The sequence below is a fragment of the Hippocampus zosterae genome, chromosome 19 (assembly GCF_025434085.1).
Source record: "Hippocampus zosterae strain Florida chromosome 19, ASM2543408v3, whole genome shotgun sequence".
NCBI lineage: Eukaryota > Metazoa > Chordata > Actinopteri > Syngnathiformes > Syngnathidae > Hippocampus > Hippocampus zosterae.
The window spans coordinates 4,622,450-4,647,581 of NC_067469.1; the positions used below are offsets into that span (position 1 = coordinate 4,622,450).

General features: G+C 43.7%; 2 protein-coding genes and 1 long non-coding RNA gene across 5 annotated transcripts in view; 2 read left to right on the forward strand and 1 right to left on the reverse strand.

Annotated features, from left to right (window-relative positions):
* LOC127592295 (uncharacterized) overlaps window positions 1–10,607 on the forward strand; it is a 63,081-nt gene extending 52,474 nt beyond the window's left edge. Inside the window, exons 1-7 of one of the 2 annotated variants that reach the window (XM_052052938.1) lie at window positions 8,309–8,461; window positions 8,596–8,847; window positions 9,335–9,631; window positions 9,703–9,762; window positions 9,850–9,951; window positions 10,058–10,098; window positions 10,177–10,607. In XM_052052938.1, coding sequence (XP_051908898.1) covers window positions 8,410–8,461; window positions 8,596–8,847; window positions 9,335–9,631; window positions 9,703–9,762; window positions 9,850–9,951; window positions 10,058–10,098; window positions 10,177–10,284 — 912 coding nt within the window. In that variant the 5' untranslated portion in view covers window positions 8,309–8,409 and the 3' untranslated portion in view covers window positions 10,285–10,607. Of the gene's footprint in view, window positions 1–8,308; window positions 8,462–8,595; window positions 8,848–9,334; window positions 9,632–9,702; window positions 9,952–10,057; window positions 10,099–10,176 lie in introns of those variants that run through there. The other variant, XM_052052937.1, reaches the window with a different exon arrangement.
* Window positions 10,608–10,670: 63 nt separating this feature from the next.
* Window positions 10,671–25,132, reverse strand: part of LOC127592307 (uncharacterized) — a 51,426-nt gene continuing 36,964 nt past the window's right edge. Inside the window, exons 1-3 of one of the 2 annotated variants that reach the window (XR_007960102.1) lie at window positions 22,158–23,671; window positions 11,925–12,116; window positions 10,671–11,103 (exon numbers count right to left, since the gene is read on the reverse strand). This is a non-coding gene — a long non-coding RNA (uncharacterized LOC127592307). Of the gene's footprint in view, window positions 11,104–11,924; window positions 12,117–22,157; window positions 23,672–25,132 lie in introns of those variants that run through there. The other variant, XR_007960103.1, reaches the window with a different exon arrangement.
* Window positions 14,170–16,857, forward strand: vrtn (vertebrae development associated). The gene is made up of 2 exons (XM_052052944.1): window positions 14,170–14,524; window positions 14,692–16,857. Exons 1-2 carry the CDS (start codon window positions 14,213–14,215, stop codon window positions 16,378–16,380), a joined length of 2,001 nt encoding a protein of 666 aa, XP_051908904.1. The 5' UTR covers window positions 14,170–14,212; the 3' UTR covers window positions 16,381–16,857.

The following is a 25,132-nucleotide window of genomic DNA, read 5'->3' on the forward strand; positions in this document are numbered from 1 at the left end:
CTTTACAACAAGCAGCAGTTGGAAAATGGGACTTTCACTCTTTATTGAGGCTTCCTGTCAAAGAGAATCACATGTTATGCAGGCTAATCAAGCTTAAATCAAGCTTCTTTCACCTTAGACAGCTAGCCAAAATAAAACCTCTCCTCTCACATGAACACTTTGAGACAGTAATTCATGCCTTTGTCACATCCCGGCTGGATTACTGCAATGCCTTGTACTTTGGAGTCAGCCAGTCCTCCATTAAGCGCCTTCAGCTGGTCCAGAATGCCGCTGCTCGCCTCTTGACTGGTACTCGTAAGAGGGAGCATATAACTCCCACTCTGTCATCCCTTCACTGGCTCCCCATTCATTTTAGAGTTATTTTCAAGATCCTCCTCTTTGTTTTCAAATCTCTGAATAATCTCGCGCCACCTTACCTCTCTGAGCTCATCCGCCCCTACACACCTGCCCGGCGCCTCAGGTCTGTGGACCAGTCTTTGTTAGAGGTACCAAGAGCTAAACTGAGGCTCAGAGGGGATCGAGCCTTTTCTGTTGAGGGTCCCTCTCTCTGGAATGACCTCCCACTGAACATTCTGCAAGCCTCCTCAAAACTCACTTGTATTCTTTGGCGTTCGACTCAGCATGATTTGTCCTTGATTTTACTGCTTGGTGCTTTCCACCGCCTTTATTACCGATTCGTCTTACTGTTTATTGTGTAGGTTAAATCGCTACATGTACAGCACTTTGTATGCAGCGATGGCTGTTCGAAAGTGCTCTATAAATACTGTTGACTTGACTTGACTTGACTAATACTGTGCTAGCCTAACGCTAACAGTCGCGTGAGCATCACCATTGCTGCTGACCACATTGGCGTCTGATTAGCTGCAGCTCGGCAAAGACCTGATATTTTTTAAAGCGGCCTTATCCGGCAAACACAGCGCATCGACCCCTCCCAGACCCCCTAAAAAAGCAGCCTAGCTGATACTGGGTTTGCGCCAGATCATCAGCTGTCAGCCATTTTCCCAGAATGTGTCGGAGCATGTGTAATAGTTTTCATGCGGCACGGCGAGAGTCAAGGTCTGCGCACGCGGCAAAGCACACATCTTTTACAGCGGAAAGGCCAAGAGGCCGCGGCGGCTTGATTAAGTCCAGGCCCCTTTCCACACGTGGCTCGAACATTAGCAACTCAGCTATGCATCTTTTTTTTCTAAACTTTTTCTTGGCACCATCGTGGAGTATTTAAGAGCACCTTTCCACTCCACCATTTTTTTATTCTAGATGATTAAAGAATATGTGCTTGTGTGAACATATGCTATTATTTTTTATTTTTTTGTATAAGTGGGTCACTGTTTGGCCTGGAAAAAATTTAAAACCTCATTGTAGAAAGCTTAAATCATCACAGGGAAGCTTTTGACACACGAAAGAAAAATACCGTCAGGAAATATATTTAAACCCTCCGAGTTGACAACAGATGTTTTACTTATTGCTCAGGTTCCTCATTTGACCAACTTTGCCTGTTGAATGTTAGCGCAAATATTTAATAGGACATATTTCCATTGGAATTGCTCAAGAATCTGCAAATAGGGAGAAAGCCATTTTATTTTACGCATATAAACCGTTCCTTTCTTATATTTCATATTTTTAACTGCATGTTAACTATCAATATTCTGTATATTGTATTTGTCATTTATGTATTTCAAGACTTGTTAATTTGACCTATTTACAAATCCCGACCAAAAAAAAAAAAAAAACATCTATTGAAATGTCAACCTTAAATTCTTCAGTTTCGCTTTTCTTGTACAGTACTTTAATTCAACCATAATCAGCCTGTGTTGATATTATTTTTGAAATGATATGTTTTACCTCTTCCAAGAAATGTTTGTAAACAGAACAAAATGGCTCCCTCTTATTGGCTAAATTACAATGACGGTTACCGACCTCCTTGCATCCCGACCTGGATCGTTATACTCTCGTTTCCATACACATTCCCTTAAAACCTCAATAAACTGTCTCCAATTCACTTTTGGATCCACTGCTATCTTTAACTTTTATAGCCATAAGAGCATGAATTGAAAAAGCCATCTGGACTCATTTAGTTTCAGTTTTAGCCTTGACCTGAAACATAGGTCTAAAATGCAATGAAACAAAACCTCGCAGACCAATCAAAAACACAAATCTGGAAATGATTAATTGCCCAAACGTTTAACAAAGTCTCATGCCTGTAAAAAAAAAAAGTGTATAAACATATTTATGCGCCTTGCTTGTAAATCATCCTTTGGACCGACATAGAAGAGCAAGAATGCTTCACAAGCGGAATTCTTCTTTATTTTTATATTTTTTTATGGTGATTCACAGTTTTGCAATAATTATTTCCAACTTGAAATGAAAATGGGAGTCAAAGTCTAAAATATGCATTTTACAGAATAACTCCTGGCTGGCTCACTGCGAGGTTAGTTTTTACTGGAAACATATTTTATGAGGTTTTTAAATCGAAAGAGAAAAAAAATTAAATAAAAAACCCAGCTTTGCTAAGGGTGGATTTTTGCACCGGTTTGCATATTGCCAAGCTTGTAGCGAAGGAGACTCCTTTGTGAAAAGAAAATGGTCACATTTGATATATTTTCTGATTATTTTTTACGATGTTCAATTAGAAGCTTTGCGTTATTACAATGGAAGGAAAAGTTTGAACAGCGTACATAAAAGCATCGCTCGTTCATTCATTATCTGGCAAACTATCTCTCTAGCTAGATCGACAGACGGCCATCACAATTTATCTTTTTCAAGCCATCTAAGTCGCCCTGCGATTGGCTGGCAACGAGTTCAGGGTGTCCCCCGTCTACTGCCCGAAGACAGCTGGGATAGGCTCCAGCACCCCCCCCGCAACCCTAGTGAGGATAAAGCGGTTCGGAAAATGAATGTATGAAAACAATCTCAGTCATGAATAAAATGGATTGATTTGAGCGTAAAGGTAATGTGACAAACGGCCTTTAACACTCCCGATTTTGTTTCATAACGAAAGCATCTAACTTGCTGTTTGCTTGGCTGTCAGGATTCTGTCGACAGGGGTTAGTTAATACAATCTTGTCATCGCTGTCAGGCCCATTTTTCTCAACTTTCGACAGGTCCGATTTGACTCCAAAAGTATTCACTGGAGTCAAATACCGCCTATTAATAATCCGCTTCAACGGTGACGTGCCAGTTGTTTCCAAAACGTTCGATGACTTCATTGTTATCAGGTTAGTCGCTGGAAAAGTCCATGTGACTGGCAAGCACCTTCATCGGCTAATCCAAACAAAAGCTTGGCGGGTGGGTCAGCCTTTGTCAAATATTGTTTTTTCATCAAGTGCTGACTTCCCAAATGTGATTTTATCGCGGTCCCCTCATTAGACCGTTTCAGCACAATTGAGCCAACATCAATAACTTTTTGCCCAAGACTGGGCACGACCTCCAACTTGTTCTCATCAGAGCTGAGCAGAATACAATCATACAATATGGCATGTACCATTTACCAGTTTGAATTTAAGTTAAATGAGGCAGAAGAAATGAGAACGAAAGGATGACAACATTCGAAGCTGTACTAAAAGCTATTGACTACCTAAAAAATAATGGTATTTATTACCTTCTCTAATTTGGTGCGAGTTTAACATATCATTTGAGCAGAATGTCATTGATTATCAGGTTCTTTTGATGTCACACCTCTGTTTGAGAGATAAATCATTGTCATCTCCGGACTTTTGACGCATCTACCGTGCAGAACCCGGAAATATGAAATGTTGCGCAACAATGACATGTTTCCAGGGACAATAATCTCGAGCATCTGGACAGTAGCATGAACAAAAACAGTGTGTTCTCATCCCGTCAGTACTGAGACGTAATGCTAAGCTTACATCCAAATTTGATTTAGGATTTTTTTTGTTCGTCCCGAGAGATAGAAATGGTCCGGTTCAATTTAAACAACTGTTAATTTTTAGTGCATGTTATAAATTATATGCATTTTATTTATTTGAATTTCTATCTATATGTCAAAATAACGAAAGGGAGGAGGGGGGGGGGGGAGTCTCACACAGGGCAACGGAACATTACCGAGAAACTTGACACGTAAAGCACAATTTAAATCAAAAACGGAAAATGATTTGTCATCCTTAAAGGCTTCAGTCACGAAATGTCTTTTTTGGGGGGCAGCAAACTCGTGCATAAAGCCAAACAAAACAAAGTGTCGTTCTGGATTTCCAGGGAGTGACTTTGGAGCAAAGACTGTAATAAGCCTTTACGCTTGTGGTCTGCGATGGCATTTTCTTTTTCATTTAAATAGCGCTGGAAAATAAGATCTACTTACACACAGCAAAAGTGACAGGTGGGGGTAGACAGAAACGCGAGCATTTCCTTCTGGGGCCGCAAAGAGTCCATCGTATATCTGCAAATAGAGAACGCTCAGACTATATCGAGCACTTGCGTGCGAGAGGCACAATGTCAATCGTGTTCAAGTGCATTGACGTACGGTTTCAATGAAGATTTTTACATTTCTGTCACTTTCGGTACGAATCGTAAGAGAATTCTCGTTCTAATCTCGTCACCAAACAAACGAGACTCATCAACACGCGTTCTTCGTTCACGTTCAGTGTGAAACACAATCGGGTGCTGCCACCTTGTGGTTAACCACGAAATTAAATCTTCAAATGAAGAACGAGATTCGTACTTCCGGAATCCATACCCGAACTATGTGTTGAAAATTATGCTTCAGCGCGGAGAAAGAATTTGCTGCGTGCTTTTCTTAATGCGGACGGCCCCAAGTAGCACTCGTGTTAATTCACTCGCTCCGAATGTTTGGTGACGTGCTGCTTTGCATTGTGTTTGTGCTTCGCGTGACCTCGGCAGAGCAGCTGTTGAGGATGAGGTCACTCACGTGGAAGTCGAATCATGTCAGAGGATTATTTTTTAATTATTCTTTTTTTTTGTGAGAAGTGAAATTAGATCATATTCATAATGGGGCTATTTTCCGGCAACCTGCACCTACTGTTTAAAATCAGGGCTTGGCCAAACAGCTGTAACAATGCACAATTCTTGACAGACTGTTTTAACCAATAAGAGTAAACAAAATAACATATATCCAAGCCAAGCATTAAAAATAAAATAAAATAAATGAAAACTATAAAGAAATGAACTAAAACCAATGAAATATCCCAAAAGACTTTTCAGGACGCTAAACATAGCTTCACGGTCCTCATAGAAGAAATTCCTTCATTTATTTTATTTTTTTTTCAATTAAAATTGAACAAATCTCACCAGAAATCTCAAAGAAAATGCTGACGGCTTATTATGGTTGTTACGAAACATCGAAGCAGTCCGGAGCTACCATGTAAGGGGCTACTCTTTGATTGACAGCTGCATATGACAATCCAGATTTCTTTTCAAATCAGACGAGTAGCCGGCAGGTCATCGTCACTATTTTTCAGGCCATATAACTTGCAGACAAAACAATACCACCACCCAAACAGACTCCCCAAAGAGATCACTGAGAGAATGGAAAGAGAAAGAAACCCACGTGGATGATCTGAACCGAATCGGACGACAGAGTGTCGCTGAGAGCGTGTGGAAATTAGTCAAGACAGCATGGAGGCTTCCTTTGATGCCTTTGTTTTGAGGCCTGTTAGTCGATATCCTCTGCCAATGTGACATCTGTTTTACAGCATGGAGAAAAAAAAAACCTGGCAGAGCGTGTATCGATCCCTTAAGCACATGCCACATCCACACTTGCTGTGACTTTTGTTTTTTGTGGAAGACGCCACGAGGGACACTTGAATGAATTAACCTTCATCCTAACTCCGTATTCCCCCCCGTTGTTGTGACCCGCTCATCTTTTCCGTGCTAACGAACGGCTCCTGCTTTTCCATGCGGACACATGTTTAGCCAGACAATGAAACGCCGCAGACGGCAATCGTGAGACGTTTTTGAAAGATTCTTGCGCCTTTTGGCGCATGATCTCACTTGGTCTGTCAAGTGGAAGCCAGCAGAGAGAGAACTGTTCACGTTTTGGAAAGCACCTTCCTTCGAGCAGTGATGACGACCGCGAGCTGTTGACTCGTTTGGCTTCGGGAGTCAAAACTGGAGTGTCTAAGATGACTGGTCATCAACTTGTCACTTTGGAAGCACAAAAAAAAAAAATGCTATTCCCCAAGAGTGATGTGGAGTCACTGAAAACAGAGAGACGAGATCCATATTGTTGTCGTTGAAGTCCAAACAACATGTCTGGAGCATATTATCCTTCAAAGATGCTTTCTGATTAGCGTTTGTGTCGTCGTTTCGAACCTTTTGACAGCTCATGCATCTTCCGTCCCTTCAATGCGTCACTGTTGGCTAAAGTGCAGATGAAGATTCTTTGACCGTGAGAGAATTTCTTGGAAGGGCCAAAACAAAGGCGAGGAGTCACAAGGAAGCAAACTCCAGGATGGAAGGAAAGTAACGTTTGTTGAAAGTCCCGTCCTCAACAACGTATGGAAATTTGGTGTACTTCCTCCACAGTCTTGCTAAGAAGTCGTTTCTCAGAGTTAGCAGTACCAAGAACGCAGGTGAAATCGTGAGGGGCAACGGTAACCTTTCGAAGTTTTGGCCCATTCCCAAGAAACCACAATCGCTATATTCAATTAAAGTCAGTGTAATGAATCCTACGGGTCGCAAAATGAGCAGAATTTGTCAGGTGTTGAACCATTCCAGAATTAAAAAAAACCCTCAATGACCCTGAAGTCAGCAGTGTTTTATTACACTGCTGTCTGGAGGACATCCTTAAGCGTTGCATAACTGCAAAGACCTAACCATCCGTGGTTACACCCTTCCTTCAAAAACTGCCTCGCTTCTCTTTCTCAAACTATTAAGTATGTGACCCCCACCCCCACCCCTCTCCCTGTTTTTATAAAAACAGTCATGATGACATAATAGTACTGTATGATAAATATGATCTGGTAAAAAATATATATATATATTCATTCATTCATTCATTCATTCATCTTCCGAGCCGCTTGATCCTCACTAGGGTCGCGGGGGGTGCTGAAGCCTATCCCAGCCGTCTTCGGGCAGTAGGCGGGGGACACCCTGAATCGGTTGCCAGCCAATCACAGGGCACACATAGACGAACAACCATCCACGCTCACACTCACACCTCGTGACAATTTAGAGTGTTCAATCAGCCTGCCACGCATGTTTTTGGAATGTGGGAGGAAACCGGAGCACCCGGAGAAAACCCACGCAGGCCCGGGGACAACATGCAAACTCCACACAGGGAGGCCGGAGCTGGAATCGAACCCGGTACCTCTGCACTGTGAAGCCGACGTGCTAACCACTGGACTACTGGGCCGCTATATATATATTTATGGCTATATTTTGTGCCTCTGATTTCACATACAGCAAACACCTTTTTTCGTGCCTCTCGTTTATTTGCAGTGTAATTCCATTGGCGACTACTAGAGGGTATCCCACTATTTTTCTCCCAGTGCTTTTGTACTTATTGCGCAATGTTAGGACAACTGGTCCTCTCGGACCACGCTGGGTGGTCACCTGGTCTTCCGGTACGTTGTAAGTGAAACTAGCTCAACATCTAGACCTGCTCGGTGTAACTATTGTGTGATAAATACATCTGTGATTTGTTCAGGAAAAAAAAAGAAGAAAAAAAATGATGCATTTTCTGTGATTTGTAATAAAGTGTGAAACGTTTAGCTACTGTTTGTAAATAAATATGGATTTGTTAACAATTAATGGTCTTTGTTTTTTGTTTAAAAAAAACTAATTGTTACATTTGATAAAATTACTACAAGGAGCAATCATGAACTTTGGGGACCAAGGGTCAAGATATTTTATTTTTAAAAAACTTTTTTTTGCCTCCCAGAATTCAAATCCTTGATTTCTAGTGTTTTTTATTTATTTTTGTTGAGGAAAAAAGTCGCACAATTATTTTTTGTCAAAGAGTCCATGATCTCATTCATCTTTGATAGAAATGTAAAAGGTGCGTTACTGCCATCTAACGGTCAAATTTAGCTTCTCGGTATAATGTTGCCCTTTTAGATTAACATTCCAAAGATACACACGAACACACACACACTCACGCACAGACGTACAGACCTATAGATGGATGGATAGATAGAATCCATCAATCGATTAGATAGACAGATAGTCATTTGCTTTGAAGGTGGCTGCTATTGCACAAAAAATATACAGTGTGTGTGTGTGTGTACTGTACACTTAACTCAAGCAAAAAGTTGAAACGTGCGTCACACCCCCACCACTTGATGGCAAGGAGACTTCACAACATCCAGCCGCCACCGAATGACGTCACTCCACCTGCCCCCAGCGGCAGTTTAGTTAGAGGAAGTTGCATGCAAAGGCAAGAAGTACGGCTGACTGACTCTGGCGAGGATCTGGACACTTGAGCACACACTCACGATGCTGGAGTGCTTTGTCATGAGGTTGCTCATCTTTCCTCTCGTCATCACAGGTAAGAAGTGTAGATATATTTTTATTTTGAGAAAAAAAAACATTTCTTAAGAAAATTGATTGATGGAATTTGCCACCAAAAATCTTCAAATGACCTGGCTCTTGACCCCGTTTGCATGCAACTTTCTCTTACAGGCATCAATGTCGACGGTGACAGCTTGGAGCTCACGTTTCCATGCACCAACTCAGTGTGCTATCACATTTGGAGATTTACCCAGAAATCGGAGCGCATCCACGTTGTCCTCACAAGTAACGGGGAGATGATGCAATCCGCACGGGTTGAATCTCAGGAGGGAAAATGCACGAGGAAGCTTGAACGTCTGACGGAAGACAACATTGGACTTCATTACTGCAAGATCACAGATGATGCATTCACACCTCAAAGCGGTCAGTAACGTCGCATGCTAGGACTTTTTTTTTTCCTTTGGTTTGGAATAATTTTATGAAGCTAAAGGCACATTATATTTTTCTGAGGGAAAAATTCTTACATTTATGAGTAAAACATCATCATGTTATGACAATAAAGAAAAAAAATGTCAGTTGAAAAAAAATCACACAAAAAGGTAAAAATTTGACAATATCGTGAAGCTGTTTTGTTTAGATGTTTTCAAAAAATACTTTAGAACAAAGTGCTATACTTTTTCGGGACAAATAATTTTTTTATGAGCATAAAATTTGAGATTTTAAGAAACATTGAATATTGTCTGAGTCATTTGGACACCTGAGTGGAAAGATTTTGCCAGACTAAGAAAATCAGAATTTTACAAAAATAAAGTTCTTCAACGATGTATTAAAAAGTCACAGACCAGAAGAAAAGTCCTCATTTTGGAAAATTGGGTGGCCACGGAATGGTCTTCTTTTGTGTTTTTTCCAGAACCTCCGGTGTTCAAAGTGGCGCCGGGCTTTGACGTATCTTTCCATTGCACTCTGCTGTCCTTCTTGACGCGGACCCGTTGTTCCAAAACACGAAAGTTTGATGTCCGTTTGAGGTGGGTGGACCGAACCGGCCAAGAGATCAGTGACAATATGCACTATCGCATATCGCAAAAGTCACGGTGCGACGTCACCTTGACCGTCACCTTGCAAACTCCGGGGAGTGAGGAGTTCAGGTGCCAGGCGATCGTGGGAGAAAAGTCCTGGACTTCGGCAGAGATGCGAGTCCAAGTACCAGGTGTGGACTGACTACTAACAGACCTATAAGGTTTTTTTTCAAGCTAAAAATAATCATTTTTTTCTGTTTAGTTCCCAAAGGGAGGGGAAAAGGAAGAGGAGACTTCAACGTCAAAGAAGTAAATCCTCAGGGTATGGAATTAAGTCCACTCAGCTTTGAAAATGCCTTAAAAATGCCTAATATGCCACAGAAGTCATTTGTATCCATATTCCCAATAGACAGCCACTACAAAGTTGGCGTGGTGGTGGCGGTGTTGGCGTGCGCCATGTTGACCGCCTTGGCTGCCATGTTTGTCGTATTCAGGCGACGAAAGGCAGCAAGTAAGTTGTGAGCAAGTTTGCTCATTTTTGTGTGTGTTTTTTAATGCTTTGTAGGACACAAATACTGTATATATTTTCCATAACATTATCAAAATGTTCATTTCAGACCTACACGACGCCTCCTGCCCCGCGGGCATTCACGACCACGTAAGCCAACCCCTAAATAGAAACACTTTCATGTGGTTTGAAGTGGGAGCAAATGATAAACGTTTTGCGTCGACGCAGGTGGCGGATGACGTCATTTACGCGGATGTCGTCCTCCCTGTTGGTCCGGATAGAGTGTCCTTCTCCCAAGGCCAAGATACGGAATATGCGTGCATTCACTACCACTAGGCCTTAATGTGTGTGCATGTCGGCAGAGTATTATTTTTTTAATGAATCATGTTTTGTATGCGTTGGAATGTAGTCTACATATGTGTCAGCTAAGCTTAAATATTTGTATGTTATGCATTTGAATAGTCTACCTCAAGAAATACCACTTCCCTTTTTTTTTTTGTCATGTGCCCAAAAAAGACTGAGTTTCTGATTTCCTGAGTTTTGTGCACATTCTGTTCTTAGTTTTCTTTATCCTTTTTTTTTGGTTTTAAATTGATTTTTTTTCCTCTCTGAAATGTTACATTTTCATCTTGTAAAATTAAAATTGAGACGTCAACAAAGCTGTCATGAGGTCATGACTTTTTTTTTTAATTGTAAAAAAAAAAGCTTCTAAATGATTACTGTATCTTTTTTTTAAAACCTTTTTTGACTTTTAACTTGAGCTTGCCTTTGCGTACACACACGAACACGAGGTCACACCTGCGCAGCTATACGCGCATACACAGCCTCAGCAGGCGAGAGACTGCCGGAGCCGCTCCCAGCGTTGCTCTATTTGCATTTTAAATGCTTTTTTGTCAGCCCACTCCTGTGCTGTTCACAGTGCATCGCAACACCTAAGAGAAATGTGTGTGTGTGGAGGGGGGGGGGGGGTGCGTGTGACAGTGGGGCAGAGGTGAGTGAATGAGTTGAACAGATAAGTGAAGACAGAAATGTTTGTGAAAGGATAAAACTTTAAAGATTAAAAAAAAGATTGGACTCACACGAGCACATTGACAAATTCTTCCAAAAAAAAAACAAAGCTCCAAGCTGTTCGTTCCACTCCAAGTTGAAGTTTTGCTGTCAAGTGAAACACAAAGCAAAGAGATTTACACCTTCTGTACTCAAAACAAGAACACATCTACCCGTTGCATTAGCTTAATGCTAATAAAAAACACAAAATACCACAGATGGGCTAACGTATCGCATTTAAGACGTGACATTATCACCCTTTTAGCAATAGCTACCTGAACATGAAATGGTGGCGCAACACATGTAGACCGAGAATGTGACGATACTCAGGCAAAAAGTGTTTATAAACTCATTGACGAACGAGTAATATTCCTCAGTGACTGAGCTTTTAGTGATTTTAGTAAGCTACTTTATATTTATTTTAACCCTTGTGTTCTCATTTTTTTAATGTTTTTTTTATTTGCTCATATATATTTATAATTATTTTGCTTGGAAATACTTTTAAATGTTTTTGCAAAGCACGCTGAGTTACAGCACCTTATGATCTTTTTTAAAAAACTGTTTGTACAATATTTTTGTTTTATCTGATGGTCTCTCTTACTCACACTAGATGTGTTTACATTGTTGTAAATTGTGTTTAAAGTTTTGAGTCCCGTAAATGCTATAAAAATGCCTCGGGTGTATTTAAATGTAATTATTGTGTGAAAAAACTTTCCTTGGCCGAGTTCATGAAGAACTGCTAAGATGGAACTCCAGTGACTCTTTCAAAACCTCCAATCGATGCACTTCTTGTGCGTCCTTGCCTTACACAAGCATTTCTTCATCGTCGTTTCAAAACCTTGACCGAGTGCCGCGTAGAAAATGAACCGCTGCTTTCAACACGCTCTGCAACCATTCAGCCAAGGAAATTCTTGCATGTATTTACTCACCCGTGCACTGTGCGCGTGAGGTGTGTCACACGATCAGCTGATAAGGTCAAAGCCGCGAAGCCGGTCCGAGTCAGGCACCAGCTTGTCTGACGGGTAAGCGGGGGCCAAATGCTGCTGTCCCCTGCTGTGTGCGTGCGCGTGTGAGTGAGTTTGGGGGGGTGCTGGAACAAAAGGGCCTTGATGACTGAAATCCTGCAAAAGACAGAAGAGAGGGAGAGAGAGCCGAGAGGTGTTAGAAAACATGGAGGCCGAGCTCCACGCCCAGTCTGAACGCTTTCTCCAATCCACAAACGGGACTCGCACTCGATTGCGTGCACACACTAGAAAGCTGAATTAAGTTTATTTGGATAAGCGCAAAATAGCTTCACAGATACGCAGCTCCTTTTGTACTATTCTAAAGTGATCAGAAGGTGATTGTAACACTTTTGGTACCACTTACCGACCCATGAAACTTTATGGACGCGGCTTTCATAATTTCTTGCCGATGTGACTTTCAATGATAAACTCAGGGCATACTGATGACTTGTGTTAAAATTTAAATATCGATAAAGAAGTAAAAGGTTGCTTTGATTTGTTTACATGGTTGTTATACTGCCCCGCAGTGGCCAAGGCACGCAACTGTAGCATAAACTCGATGATCAGTTACAATTCATTTATCGATGTGATTATACATATACATTTTTAATTATGTAAAATGAATGTGGTATTTTCCCTGTTAACTGCAAAACATTTTTGTTTTCGGGAGAGGGATCTTGTGATTTTTGCAGATCCCCCCCCCCCGCTGTGAAGTTAAATGAATACAACGTATCGTAAAAATGTAATTCCTTGTAATTCATATCATGAGCATTGTAAAGCATTAACAAAAACAAATTCATTCATTCTACAGTTTTTATATTCATCGGGTGATTAATCGATGAGTGGAATTCTACGGAATGGGGCTGTATTCAGCCGATTATGGTCAGCTCAATAAACTAAACTAAAACAAATAACACAACTAATTAAACTACCAAAAAAATCACCTAAAATAATATGCTGCACCATAAAAATAAAATGGGGAGGCCATCATGAATGAATCAAGACTATCAATCGGGAGTGCGGTATGATTCGAAATGAAACATTTTATTTCTGTATATTTAATGACAGCCAAATTTGAACAACAACGCCGCATTTTCAGAGCCAAACACCCCCCCCCCCCCATTCAAATTTGTAGCGACTGCGAGGAACAATCTGTAACTTAATTCCGGGCACAGGTGACAAATAACCTTGAACTGTTGACAAAATAACACGTTCCTCAAACTCAAAGTCCCCCCCCCACTGGGGCTGCCCTTTTGTTAACACTTCACGTTGAAGTTGACCCTGACTGCACCACCGCGGCGGCGGCAGCGGAGGAGGAGGGAGGAAAGAGGAAGGAGGAGCGCTTTTTCTTTCCCGATGGACAATTTCCTGAGAATCCTTCGTGGCTGCGCGTCATTGTCACCTTAGACGCGAGCGATGGAGTGAGGACGAGGCAGCGGGAGCAGACTTGGTGGAAGGACCTCCGGGAAGAAGCCGAGCAACTCTGAGCCAGTGAGAGGTTTTTTTTTTTTGGGTGGGGTTTTTTTTTTTTGCGTTTCCATTCCTTCCTTCCGCGACGTGAACTAATCACCGCATTACCGCAGGTTAGTTGATGCGCTCAAAGTTTTTCTTTTTTTTTTTTCTTCAGACGCTTTGTTTTTGAACTTCGTCTGTTTGCGAAACGAGCGAAGAATTTTTGCAATGGTGCATTTGAAATCATCCGGAGATAAAAAAAAAATTAAAAAACATGATCATTATTCGTGCGCGTTTTGTGCATCACGTTTTTAATTGCGTTTTACTAATGTAAGCAATTCCTGATTCTACTGTCCGATAAGAGGCGTTTAGCAGCCATTTCGAATGTAGGAAAACTTGATAAGTAATTATAGTCCTCTAAAAAACTATTTATTTTTTACTCCGTTTTTGTGAGACAAGTCACAAGAGTCTTGTGTTTCATATGATGGTGTGCGGTTTCCATTTTGAATAGTTACTTCAAAATCTGGGTCCCATCTTGATGAAACAAAAAAAATGCTCTTCCTTATCTTCCGTAGAGTAATTCAATTATGATGCATGCTTTGATAAAGTACAGTACTGTCGTGAGCTATTTTTCATGTTTAAAAAAAATGTTGCTGGAACATCATGACATTCCAATAAATTACTGAAGGGAAAAAGAAAAAGAAAAGAGAGCCAATCTACCCGCTTGGTCATTTCCCTGCTTTTTGTGATGTCCGCCAGTCATGATTCAGAGGAACGAAGCGGTACTGTCCATCCTGAGGGAGTTCCAGGAGGCCACGGAGAGCTCGGGGCTGGACGCGCTCATCCTGAAGGCCCTGGAGGTGGACCGGCTCCTGGCTCCCTTCCCGCTGCCCCGCTTGCCCTGTCAGAACTTCCCCGAGTGGGTCGGCGTGGACAACGTGGCCCAAGGCCTGTACCCGCGGGACGCCCCTGCGGACCTCCTGCCGCTGCGCTGCAAAGGAAAGGGCAACCTGCTATTTGACGCGGCCAGCATGCTGCTAGTGGGCAATAGTGGTCTGAGCTTGGAGCTACAGGTGGGGGCTCACTGCTAATTTTTCCACCGGGTTTGATGTTTTCTGGACCGCTTTTCTGTGAAAAGTTTGAAGGGGATATAGCCAGAAGGGTTCAGGAGGGGTCAAGGGTCATTCGTCGAATAATTCAAATGGTATGTTTGTTTGTTTGTTTTTTTTAACACCACCAGGTAAGGACAGTTGTAGAAATGGTCCTTTGGAAGAGGTACTACCTGTCCGGGATGATCGACTCCAAGATGATGCTCCAGGCGGTCCGCTTCAGCCTCTGCGCCGAGGAGTCGGAGGCCATGCTCAACCTGTCCGCGAGCATCCTGGAGGCCATCTTCGACGCCGACGTCAAGGCCTCGTGCTTTCCCGACTCGTACGCCAACATGTGGCACGTGTACGCGCTGGCGTCTGTGCTTCAGGTGAACATCTACTCCGTCTACCCCATGTTCAACCACAAGATCCGATCCTACTTCAACAGAGTCATCCGGCCCAGGACTTGGCCCAAAGAGTGCGAGCCTCAAACCTTCCACATCATGTGGTCCGGCGAGTTACAATCCGAGACTTTGTTCCGACCCGATCACTTTGTGGCGCTGGTCCACGTGAGCGACTTTGCTTCGAGTAGTCCCAAAAGCGAGGAGCTCCTCATCCAAGACTCAAACTTCTCGTACCGGACTCTGAAGGACAAGTACAACATCACGAAGAGGACCTTCTACCGCTGGAAGAGGCAGTCTCAGGAGCACTGTAAGAAGTCCACGGCTCGCTATGAGGCCAAGAACTTCCTGCAGGCGTCTTACCTGGAAGGGAAGCTCATCCCGCTGCACCAGTTCAAGGAGTTCTTCCCGGAAATCTCCAGGTCGTCTTACTACAACTGGAAGCAGGAGCTCCTCAAGTCAGGCGGAACCTTCTCCACCTCGTCGTCCACGGGGGAGATCAGTCCCGGCGAGAGCACGGAGCAGGAAGCGTGGTCCTCTCCCGAGCTCAGGCAAGACGAGTCGGACCATCAAGAAAGCGTGGCCGGCATGTTCGGCCTCAGCATGGGGGCCCTGGATCTGGAACGGGCTCAGAGTGCGGCCCACATGCAGCAAGCCAAACGCTGCTTGCAGAACTGCATAGCCACCAACGCTTCGTTTCCCTTCAAGCTCTTCAAGCACAACTTCCCCGGCATCTCCAGGTCCACCTACTACAACTGGAGGAGGGAGGCCATGTTGTTCATCGGAGGCTACAAAGCCAGCAGCTCGGATAGCTCAGACGCGGACAAGAGCCAAAGTCCTAAAAGCATCTCCCCGGTACTGCAACTGCAAAACACGAGCGAGTCGGCTCCACGGTCGAAGATCTGCAGGCGCAAGCACAGAAGTTTCAGGCTGGCGTACATGAGTAAGAAACAACTTCGAGATGTGGCCAAGATGCTGGTCCAAAAGTCCAAATTGTCCCTCAGTAAATTCAAGCTCAGGTTTCCGACCTTGTCCCTCTGCTTCTTTTGGCTGTGGGCAAGCGGCAACACAAAGAGGATGGTGACCCAGATCGATGCTGCCAAAGTCGGGGAAACGCCGGCGGCCGTCTTCAACATCGCAAATAACCACAAGGCGCTCCCGTTGGCGGAGATCCCCCCGTACGTCGCCGCTCCCCTGGAGGTCTCGCATCCCAAGCACGACCCGGGTCGCTCCCTGCCGGACAAGCAGAGGCTGGCCGTGGACGTCGTGGCTCTGGCCAACTTTAAAGCCAAGGCCAAGTTGTTTTTGCAGACGCGCTTCGAGGAAAGGTCTTTCCCCACGTTCAAGGAGTTCCGCTCCCACTTCCCCTTCACCCCCCGCTCCACCTACTACATGTGGAAGCGGGCGCTACACCACGGGGTGTCGCTGGTTCACGGCTAAAGCCTCGCGCGGCCCCCGCATTTGGAAAATTTGTACGTGTGTGACACTGTGACTGAGAGGAAAGGCGTGTTGAGGCCCTGCAAGGGCAAAAGGCAGTTCATAGATTGGACTCTCCGCCAAGCACCGTACCGGGCACCCTTTACCTTTTATTTTTGTATGCTTTTTGAAAATCACATTGACTGTTTGAGCCAGGGTTCTACTTATAACCTTTAGTTGTTTTTTAAAATTCATTTAATGTGCATATCTTTTTTTTTCGCCTCATATTCAACATTATCGTGACTTGCACCAAAGAACAAACACACTGTGAATCAAACGCACCTTTGTGCTTATTCTGAAGACGCTTGAATGTAACTCAGTTCATTTTTTTATGCTGCTCATTTCAAGACTACTTTGCCTTTCATGACATTCCTTTTTTTTGTAAGTCCAGTGTTACATTTGTACTCAACTAGTGTAAAAAAAAATAAAAAGTGCCGCAGAGTTGTTGTACGTATTTCCCCCAAAGCAAACTCTGCTGTAAAATAAATAACTGCTCCAGCACTCGCAATTTGATTTCATTTCGGGTGGGTAAGTGGATGACTTTTTTTCCACGCCCAAACCGGACCTGACGGTATCAATGTCTTTTAGAAACCACTCTGCCTGCAAACGATCATCTTTTAACAAAAGCCGGTCAGGGGTTTGGTGTGTTGTTCCTCTTCTGTGCATCTTATTGTGCTCATGCTAATGAAGGTAATGGTCAAGGGTGGGGACGAGGAGGGTCTTAATTGTATGCGAGGGGGATGAAGGTGGCCGAGATAAGACTCGAGAGGTTGTGTTTTTGTGAAGGGGGTTCAAGAAGTTTGGAGAGCGGGTGGGGGGTTGTTCTCAGACACTTTGATCAAGTGATACCGCCACTCACTTGTAAAGTGTCAAAGTGAAGCGCTTTATAGGTGCAAGTTAAAACTAACATCCTCTTATCTGACCACATTTATTTCAGGGTCAAATTGTAAGAGACCACCAATACATTAAACATACTGTTAATAATATCGCGCATAAAACACATATTTATTTAATTATTATTATTATATATTTTACAATTGTCGGGGTGGCTTTATAAGAGAACCGAAACCAGCATTAATAAAACGCGGAGAGCCTCAACAGTGCTCCTAATTAGTCTTGATTAGAGAAAGTGGTGCAAAGGCGTGACAACAAAAGAACTTTTGGGTTCGGTGGTCTTGCTGAGTCGTTAATCATCTTTCAATCGGTGCCGTGTTGACGGTACTTAAAGTACATTTAATGACATCAGCACCCACGTGTAGTTTCACTTTTTGCCCACTAGATATCAGTAGTGTGCCGTTCATAAAATGGCGTTAACTGCAAAAGGTGATGTCTTCAAATATTTTGGGACCGAATGAATTAAACAAGACCATAAAAGTGTTTATTGACCATTTCCTGTGATTTTCTAACAGTGTAATGCTAATGAGGCAAAAGAGTTGTATTTTGGACATAATGTTGGGGTTGAAGGTTTATTAAAATACAAGTTTGAGCTAATAATTAACAGGGAAATGGCTAGGACAATGTAGACTACCTTTATTTAAATAAAAGCTGACACATAGTTGCTCAAATGAAAACAACAAGGCAGTTTTCTGTGTTGTTTCCTATTGTACTTTTGACACACTCATCTGTCGAGTCTTAAAATAAAAGTGATGTTGTGTTCACATGAACTTTGCCGCCAAGTTAGCATTGCAGCATTAGCCGTCGCGCGGCACGGTGGGAGGGATGAGCGATAATTGCTCCATTCGGTTCCTGTGCAGAGCTGCTAACTCAGCGGGAGTTAATAACTGCCTGTCTTGGTGTGACAGCACTTTAGCCACTAAAAGCTGCTCAGATAAGGAGTAGTTGCTGTTGCACTTATCTGTCATTTCTGTTCAAAAATCTCCAAACGAGATTATGTGTTCACATCTCGATGTTAGCGCTCGGCTAGGGTGAGCATACCAATTTGTGTTTTGTCGTGTTCACTTTAATATGTGTTGCATTTTCCGCGGAACCAACTAATTGGTTGCATTTGTGTTGTCACTCACTAACCACCACTTGTTGGTTTATTTTTAGTTTAGCTGGCTAACGATTAGCGGATTATGCCAACGCGTGCTTATTTCCTTTGAAAGTAGTGCTTTGGCGTCATCTTGTGGAATTAACGGGTATTTTCAAACCATCAATTGTATCGCGATGTACTTTTGTCAGTACAAAAAAAGTTACCTTGTTTAAAAAGGCATCAGTGCAACAATTGGGGTGGGGGTGCGGGGGTTGTTTTGTGAGCATCTGTATGCAAAACAAACCACGATGCTTGTGACCACAAGCCGTCCAGTTTCTCGGTTTGTGGCGATGCGTTCACTGTGGTGGTGGCTTGTGAGAACATAACAGCCTTTTCTTCGGGGATTAGAGGAAGCGATTAGGTCAACCTAAAAATGGCCGCTAAAGTGCGCGCGAGTGTTGCAATCGGGAGTGAGTCATCAACAAAGCCATTTTTATGCTTTACGGGAAGAAAGGCAGAGCATTGAGTTAAAGCCGGTTTGTGTATTGATCATGGATAAAAAATAAAATAAAAAAAACAGTGTGTACACAATGTACCTCAGAGGACTGAATCACAGCACTGTCACTTGCAATCGAGTGGGTGATGTTTCACCACAAGCCAAAGGGAGTTTGAAACTGTTGCATCGGGTCGCATTTGCTCATCTGCCTATTTTTGAGGGTCCAGTTTGGGGATTTGGACTGTCGCATTGTTGTTTTCTCGTAACAAGTTGAAACCGAGAGGAAAAACACCTCTTCACACGTGTACTCGCATATTGATGTTATAGTTGTAATATATGGCCGCCCGCTTGGATTGAATGTGCCAGCTCAGATTTCCAGCTGCGTTCTCACAAATCACAGGCGGAACGATACACCCACAGGCCACCCTCGTCGAAGCCGAAGCTATCATACGGCGGCTGAAGCTCTCCATAGAAACCTTTAGCAAATTGAATCAGTGCTTTGAGCCAAGGCGCATATTTTACCCTATTAAAAAAACATAAAAATCTATGGACGAATCAAACGTGGCTCCTCAGCGTAAAAGATTTGCCACCACCCTAAGTTCGACTTCATGTTCTACTCCCCCCTACCCCGCTGTAATTGTCCTTAAACCTTACGTGGAGCCGACTTGATTAAAAAGCTATAAAGACCGAAGCAGAAGAGACCGGGTAGTGTGTGTGTGTGTGTGTGGGGTGGGGGGGGGGGGGTCATGAGATGTATGATTGTGTCGGGATGCTCCCTCATCAACGCTTTTCACTGGTCGGGGCTTTGTCCGGCGTGGCACCGGCAAGCAGAGAACACGCACTCTCGGGCCGATCATGATTAATGCGTTCGATACTCTCTTGACGGATAAAGCTCGTTTCCGATCGGACGTGTGGGCCGACCGGCAAGATTCGGGCGCTCATCTGTTGCGCGGCCCCTGCACTTTGTCTCTGGAGCTAATAAATCAAACTGGAGTGAAGTTGCGGCCCGCCGAGGGGGGTTGGGGGGTGATGTGGGGTGGGGTGGGGGTTCCATTTAATTTACACTGAATGAAAAACAAAGCGGACTGTTGTCCTCTGTCCTCCAAGACCTGCGCGAATCATTCGTCCACTAATATGAATATATATATATATATATATATATATATATATATATATATATAGACAGACAGAGAGAGAGAGAGAGAAATCCATCGACGCACATTATTTTCCCTTTCTTCTCTCCCCCGCCGTTTTCCTGTTGGTTGGCTATCAAACGGCAAAAGTTTCAACTCATTTAGTTTATTTCCCCATGTTTCATTCGACCGTATTCTAATGTAGTGTTGTCTTTGTTTACACGAGGAATGTGGCATCTCTTTGTGCCGAGTATGCCTCAAGGCATCGGTCTTTTTCAAACAACATCGCAGAGGGAGGTGGGGTGGGGGGTGTATCTGGAGACATCTACGTTCCAGGCATAAACTTTGCATGTAAAATTAGTCATTTCTCAAAGTTTAGTGCCATCAAAGACTCCATCCATCTATTTTCTGATCCGCTTTATCCTCACAAGAGTTGTGGGACGTGCTGGAAACTATCCCCGGCCGTTCAATCATCCTGCCGTGCATGTTTTTGGAATGTGGGAGGAAACCGGAGTACCCAGACAAAAGCCACGCAGGCATAGGGGGAACGTGCTAACTCCACACAGGAAGGCCGGAGCTGGAATTGAACCCGGTGCCTTTGCACTGTGAGGTCGACACGCTAACCATTGGACCACCGGGCTGCCTCCATCATAGACTTGAGGGTATCAAAAAAAAAATGACTCAAGATTTTTTTTCAAAAATGATCATCTTTCAAATGGTGGAAGATGTTTCGCTGGATACTTCAAGCCCAAATTCCGACACCTCCTAGAAATGCAATGGATGAATTGATGAATCTCCTTAACAGCTGCGGCGCACGCAGTCTGGAAAGGGTAAGGCCCCCCCCCCCCACCCCTCGAGGCCCCGGCAGAGCTCGCTAATTGCACATTTCATATTCAAGCAACGCTAAATGCAGAAGCACGCTCCGGCTAAAGAGAAGCGTTCTGTAAGACGCAGTTCATAAAAGATCAAGAAAGCCACTTGAATATTTCATGTGCATCTTCTTCACTTCACCCGGCGGAAAGTGACTCAGCACAACCAGCTCGCCTTTATTTTCAACGCGGGGCTGCAACCCAGCGCACGTCGCTTTCATTCTGAGAGCGACTTTACCAGAGAGCGTGAGAGAGAGACTCATATCTTGATTCAAAGAGAATTTGAAGTGCGTAGTTCTCTTGCAAGTCAATACATTGATCCGAGATTTGATGCCGTGCTCGGATTCACTGGCAGGGGGCGCCGATTTACATTCAAAAAGTAGCTTCATGTGAGAAAACAATTTGAGAGAAGGGTTCATTTCTATGTTCGACACCATCTGGCAGAACCCCCAGGGGGCGCTAATACTCGTTCCCTAAACCTGAACCAGACAACACTTCAGGCTGCTCTAATTGGCAATCAATGCGCGTGCATGGAAAAGCGTTTTCTTTCTTCAAATTTGCAAGCGGGGCGCAACGACAAATGAGGATGTGACTCAAGTGTCTGAAGGCAAAGAAATAATAAAATAATTACCGCCACGCTGTTTTGACACAAACAAGCGCCGCTCTTTGAATGGAGCCGTTTAGACCCAAAGTGGGTGGTTTGGATTCTTCCCCCCGCTCGACGTGTGGCGTTTCATCTGATGTAAATGCGGAACTAAACGCATGGGGTTTTCGAAAAAGGTGCCCCCGGCGAGTTCAACTGTCTCCATTTTGAGCGCGATAAAAATGAATCATTTCTCAAAGCTCATCGTTAAGGCACAAACGAACAGAACCCGAATTGGCGTTGCGTGGCACTGTACCACATCAAACAGTGCCTACACAAGACAAACTGTGCCCTAATTACAATCACTCCCATAGCGTAAGACAAAAAAAAATTGTCTATTGTGGTGTGATTCCACTTTTGACCACGAGAGGGCGGCACATAAAATACTTTGAAACTGTGTAGTAAGGGAAAGAAGAGCAGGAAGTTGTCAATGAAGCCTAGTTTTTTGGTAGTTTTTTTTGGGGGGGGGGGGTGTGCGGGGGTGTGTGTGAAAATGATTGAATTTCATCTGATGAGGGGGGGGGGGTGTAATTGTTAATAGAGAAGGATTGTGTGTACGATCTTCGGAATGGTGAACTGCAAATAGGTGAAAGTTCACCGTACCATACCAAGTGATTCTGTGTCATACCTCTCGTAGTGTGACTGCGGTTATCCGACGTGGTCCTGCCTGCCTGCGGCTCGAGGACAGGCGAGCATGGTCAGGTTGAGAGTGCAGTCGGCTCACCACATTGCAAAAAAAAAAAAAACAAACAAAAAATGAGTTGGGTGACCTCAAAATAACATTTTAAGTTAGTCAACTCACCTATTTCAAGCCGGCAACCGTACAAGCTAGCACAAGCAGACTTAACATAATGCAAGATAAATAAATTGTGTCTCTGAGATGAAGTGGCGCTATTTATCTATTGAGTGGCTCTTTTGGAGTCCGCGGCGTGACATTTGGCGTTCCATTTGACGCAAATGTGAAAACGAAATGCGGGGGTTATGCAAAAGGCACGCCGGCGAGTTTAATTGTCTATTTCTAACAAGACACTTTCAGGAATCACACTGTAAATTAGGAGATGAACAATTCCGATCTGACTGAAAAGCAGTGTGCGAACGAGGACGCTAAAGCCTTGATATGAGCACTCGCGGCGGATATCGGCGGGTTTAATGATGTCGGGCATCTGGAGTAGAGCGTCGGGGGGGGTCCCGACTGCACGGCTTAGGTGCGTCATGTTGCCCGTGCCTCAAAAGCCAGGAGAGTAGATGACTGACGCTGACGGCAACGAGTTGGCCCCGCAGGTATAATCTCCTCGTAAACCCTCGGCACCCACAGGCTGTTTGCCGAGGCCATTTTTGCATGAGTTATTCCTCAGAAAATCACTGCTAAATTGAGGAATTGATGAACTCCAATTGCTGCGGATGCAACGACCGCAGAGGCCGGAAAGCCCCTTTGCCCTAAATTTGCATTTCCTGGCCTAGTTAAAATTCAGGCGGCCCTTTCTGGTCAATTTTAGCATCGGTTAAATGAAGTTCACCTCCAATTTAGTTTCATCCAGGAATTCCATTTCTTTTTAGGTAGAGGTTTGTTTTGTGTTGTGTTGTTTAGCATGACAAAAGGAAAGCGTGACAAAACACGAACAAACACAAAACAACTTGATTGTGTCCCATAAGACCACCGCAAGTGCACACCATGTTGCGCGTGTTTTGAAAACAGAAAGCGAGCCTGACATGATTTAAGGTCTGAGCCGGTCCCCGGCGATCGAATGCTAATTGCGGGCGTAGACCGCAAGTGGAAAACACAAACAGCAGATGGCTCACGCTGGGAGATTATTTATAACACCGTTGTTTACAAAAGGGGATGACATGGCACCTGCGTGCGCAACAACGTTCCACTTCAAAACTTCAAACGCTCCACATTTGGAACCGATCAGCTTCGATCGCATATTCTGATATGGCAGCAAACGGTTTTCCCTGCAATCAAAGTTTTTGGCGCATCATGTCTAAAAGCGTTCATCGTGGGATGGGGGTTGGGGGGGGGGCGGTTCTTCGAACATCACCACGACGATGACTGAAATATTTCAGACGGAAAATGTCATGATGATGTCATGTAATGCGAAAAGTGCGTAACGTAGCTCGGAAAGCTCACAGCAGATCCAAATGATCAACATTTTATTTTATTTTATTTTTTTAAATAACAGTTTTCATGTAACATTGTTATTTCCTTCTCATAAAATTGTGGTTTTATTCTCTTGATATTTTGATGTTATTTTTAGGTCATACATTTTTTTTTTCTGCAAAAACAAAGGTGTAATTTTCCCTCATATTTTAATGTTATTTTTGAAATATGACTTGATTGGATTTTTTTTAATGTAACATTGCAGCTTTATAAGCGATTGTAAAATTCCCCTAATTTTTGGACGATATTATCCAAAAATGAACAATTTTGTTGCCGAAACATTTTTCACGTAACATTATGTTATTCTCATACATTTTTAAAAGTGATATTGGGAACCTTCACTTTTAAAATGACGTGATTTATCCCCATGTAACATTCTGACAGCTCTCAGAATTTTTCAACGTTATTCTTAGAACATTACAAATTGATTTCAGTCAAACTACAAATGAGATTATTATGATTCAACGTTTTTCTCGTAAAAACAGACGGAATTCTCCTAATGTTTGGCCTTTGAGGTGATTTACAGACTCTGGATTTAAGGATTTAGAAGAGAACCGCTCCACCGAGACGTCCCCGGGCGTGATTAGATGAAATGCCGAGATGGTATCAAAGCAATGGTTTGAGGAATGGGGGGTGTGGGGGGTTATTGAGGGAGTTCAATGTAATCTGGACTATTTTACATTGAAATGAGATCCTGCGGAGCATCTTCAATCACTCAAACAAAACCGATTACCGATTTACGTACGGTACGGCCGTCGGAATCAAGAAACACGTCAAATCATTTCTCTGCCGTTTCTTCGACCTCTTCCTATTAGGAGAACATGAGAGGGAAGCAAATCTGCCCCCTCCAACACCACCACTCCCCAGATTAATTAGTTCCGAGTTACCCGTGAAAGTAATCCACCGACATACGCTCGGGCCAATTAACTGACGCCTTTGCCTGCAAACTCGCCAGCAGCACAAAGCGCGTGCAGGTTGCGTCGGATTCTACAATTGCGTGTTTCGGCTGGACGGACCCGAATGGAGACGTCGGCGTGGATGATGATGAAGGTACCGATAGCCGAACCGAGTGCCGCCTGACGTTCTTTGTTTATGAACTCATTCACTCCCAAAGACGTTTTTAAACGTCTTTTCAGACTTGGTCCAGAATTGCGATGAATTTAGCATTAGAATTGAGTTAATTTAGCTAGCTTGTGGGCTTACAGTATCACGTGTGACGAACTGATTGACGTTTGTCAACGAAAGGCCCACGGACCGGCGGATGAGGTCCAAGTCTTTCTGGTATGCGTTAAGTGGCGCCTTGTGCAGCGGCACTGCGTATTCGCTGCTGCAAAGGGCTCAATACATTGATCGTGCCGCCGCCACATGCTTGGCGGACGCTCTCTGACCCCGCGGGCAAGAGTTTCTCTCCGCTAGCCAAAACAGCTTCAGGCCTCCCCCGCTCT

Excerpts from the sequence above, each read along its gene's own strand:
- vrtn (XM_052052944.1), top strand. The coding sequence starts at position 14,213 with ATGATTCAGAGGAACGAAGCGGTACTGTCCATCCTGAGGGAGTTCCAG. Across the intron at positions 14,525-14,691 it reads GTCTGAGCTTGGAGCTACAG|GTAAGGACAGTTGTAGAAAT; the intron begins GTGGGGGCTCAC and ends TAACACCACCAG.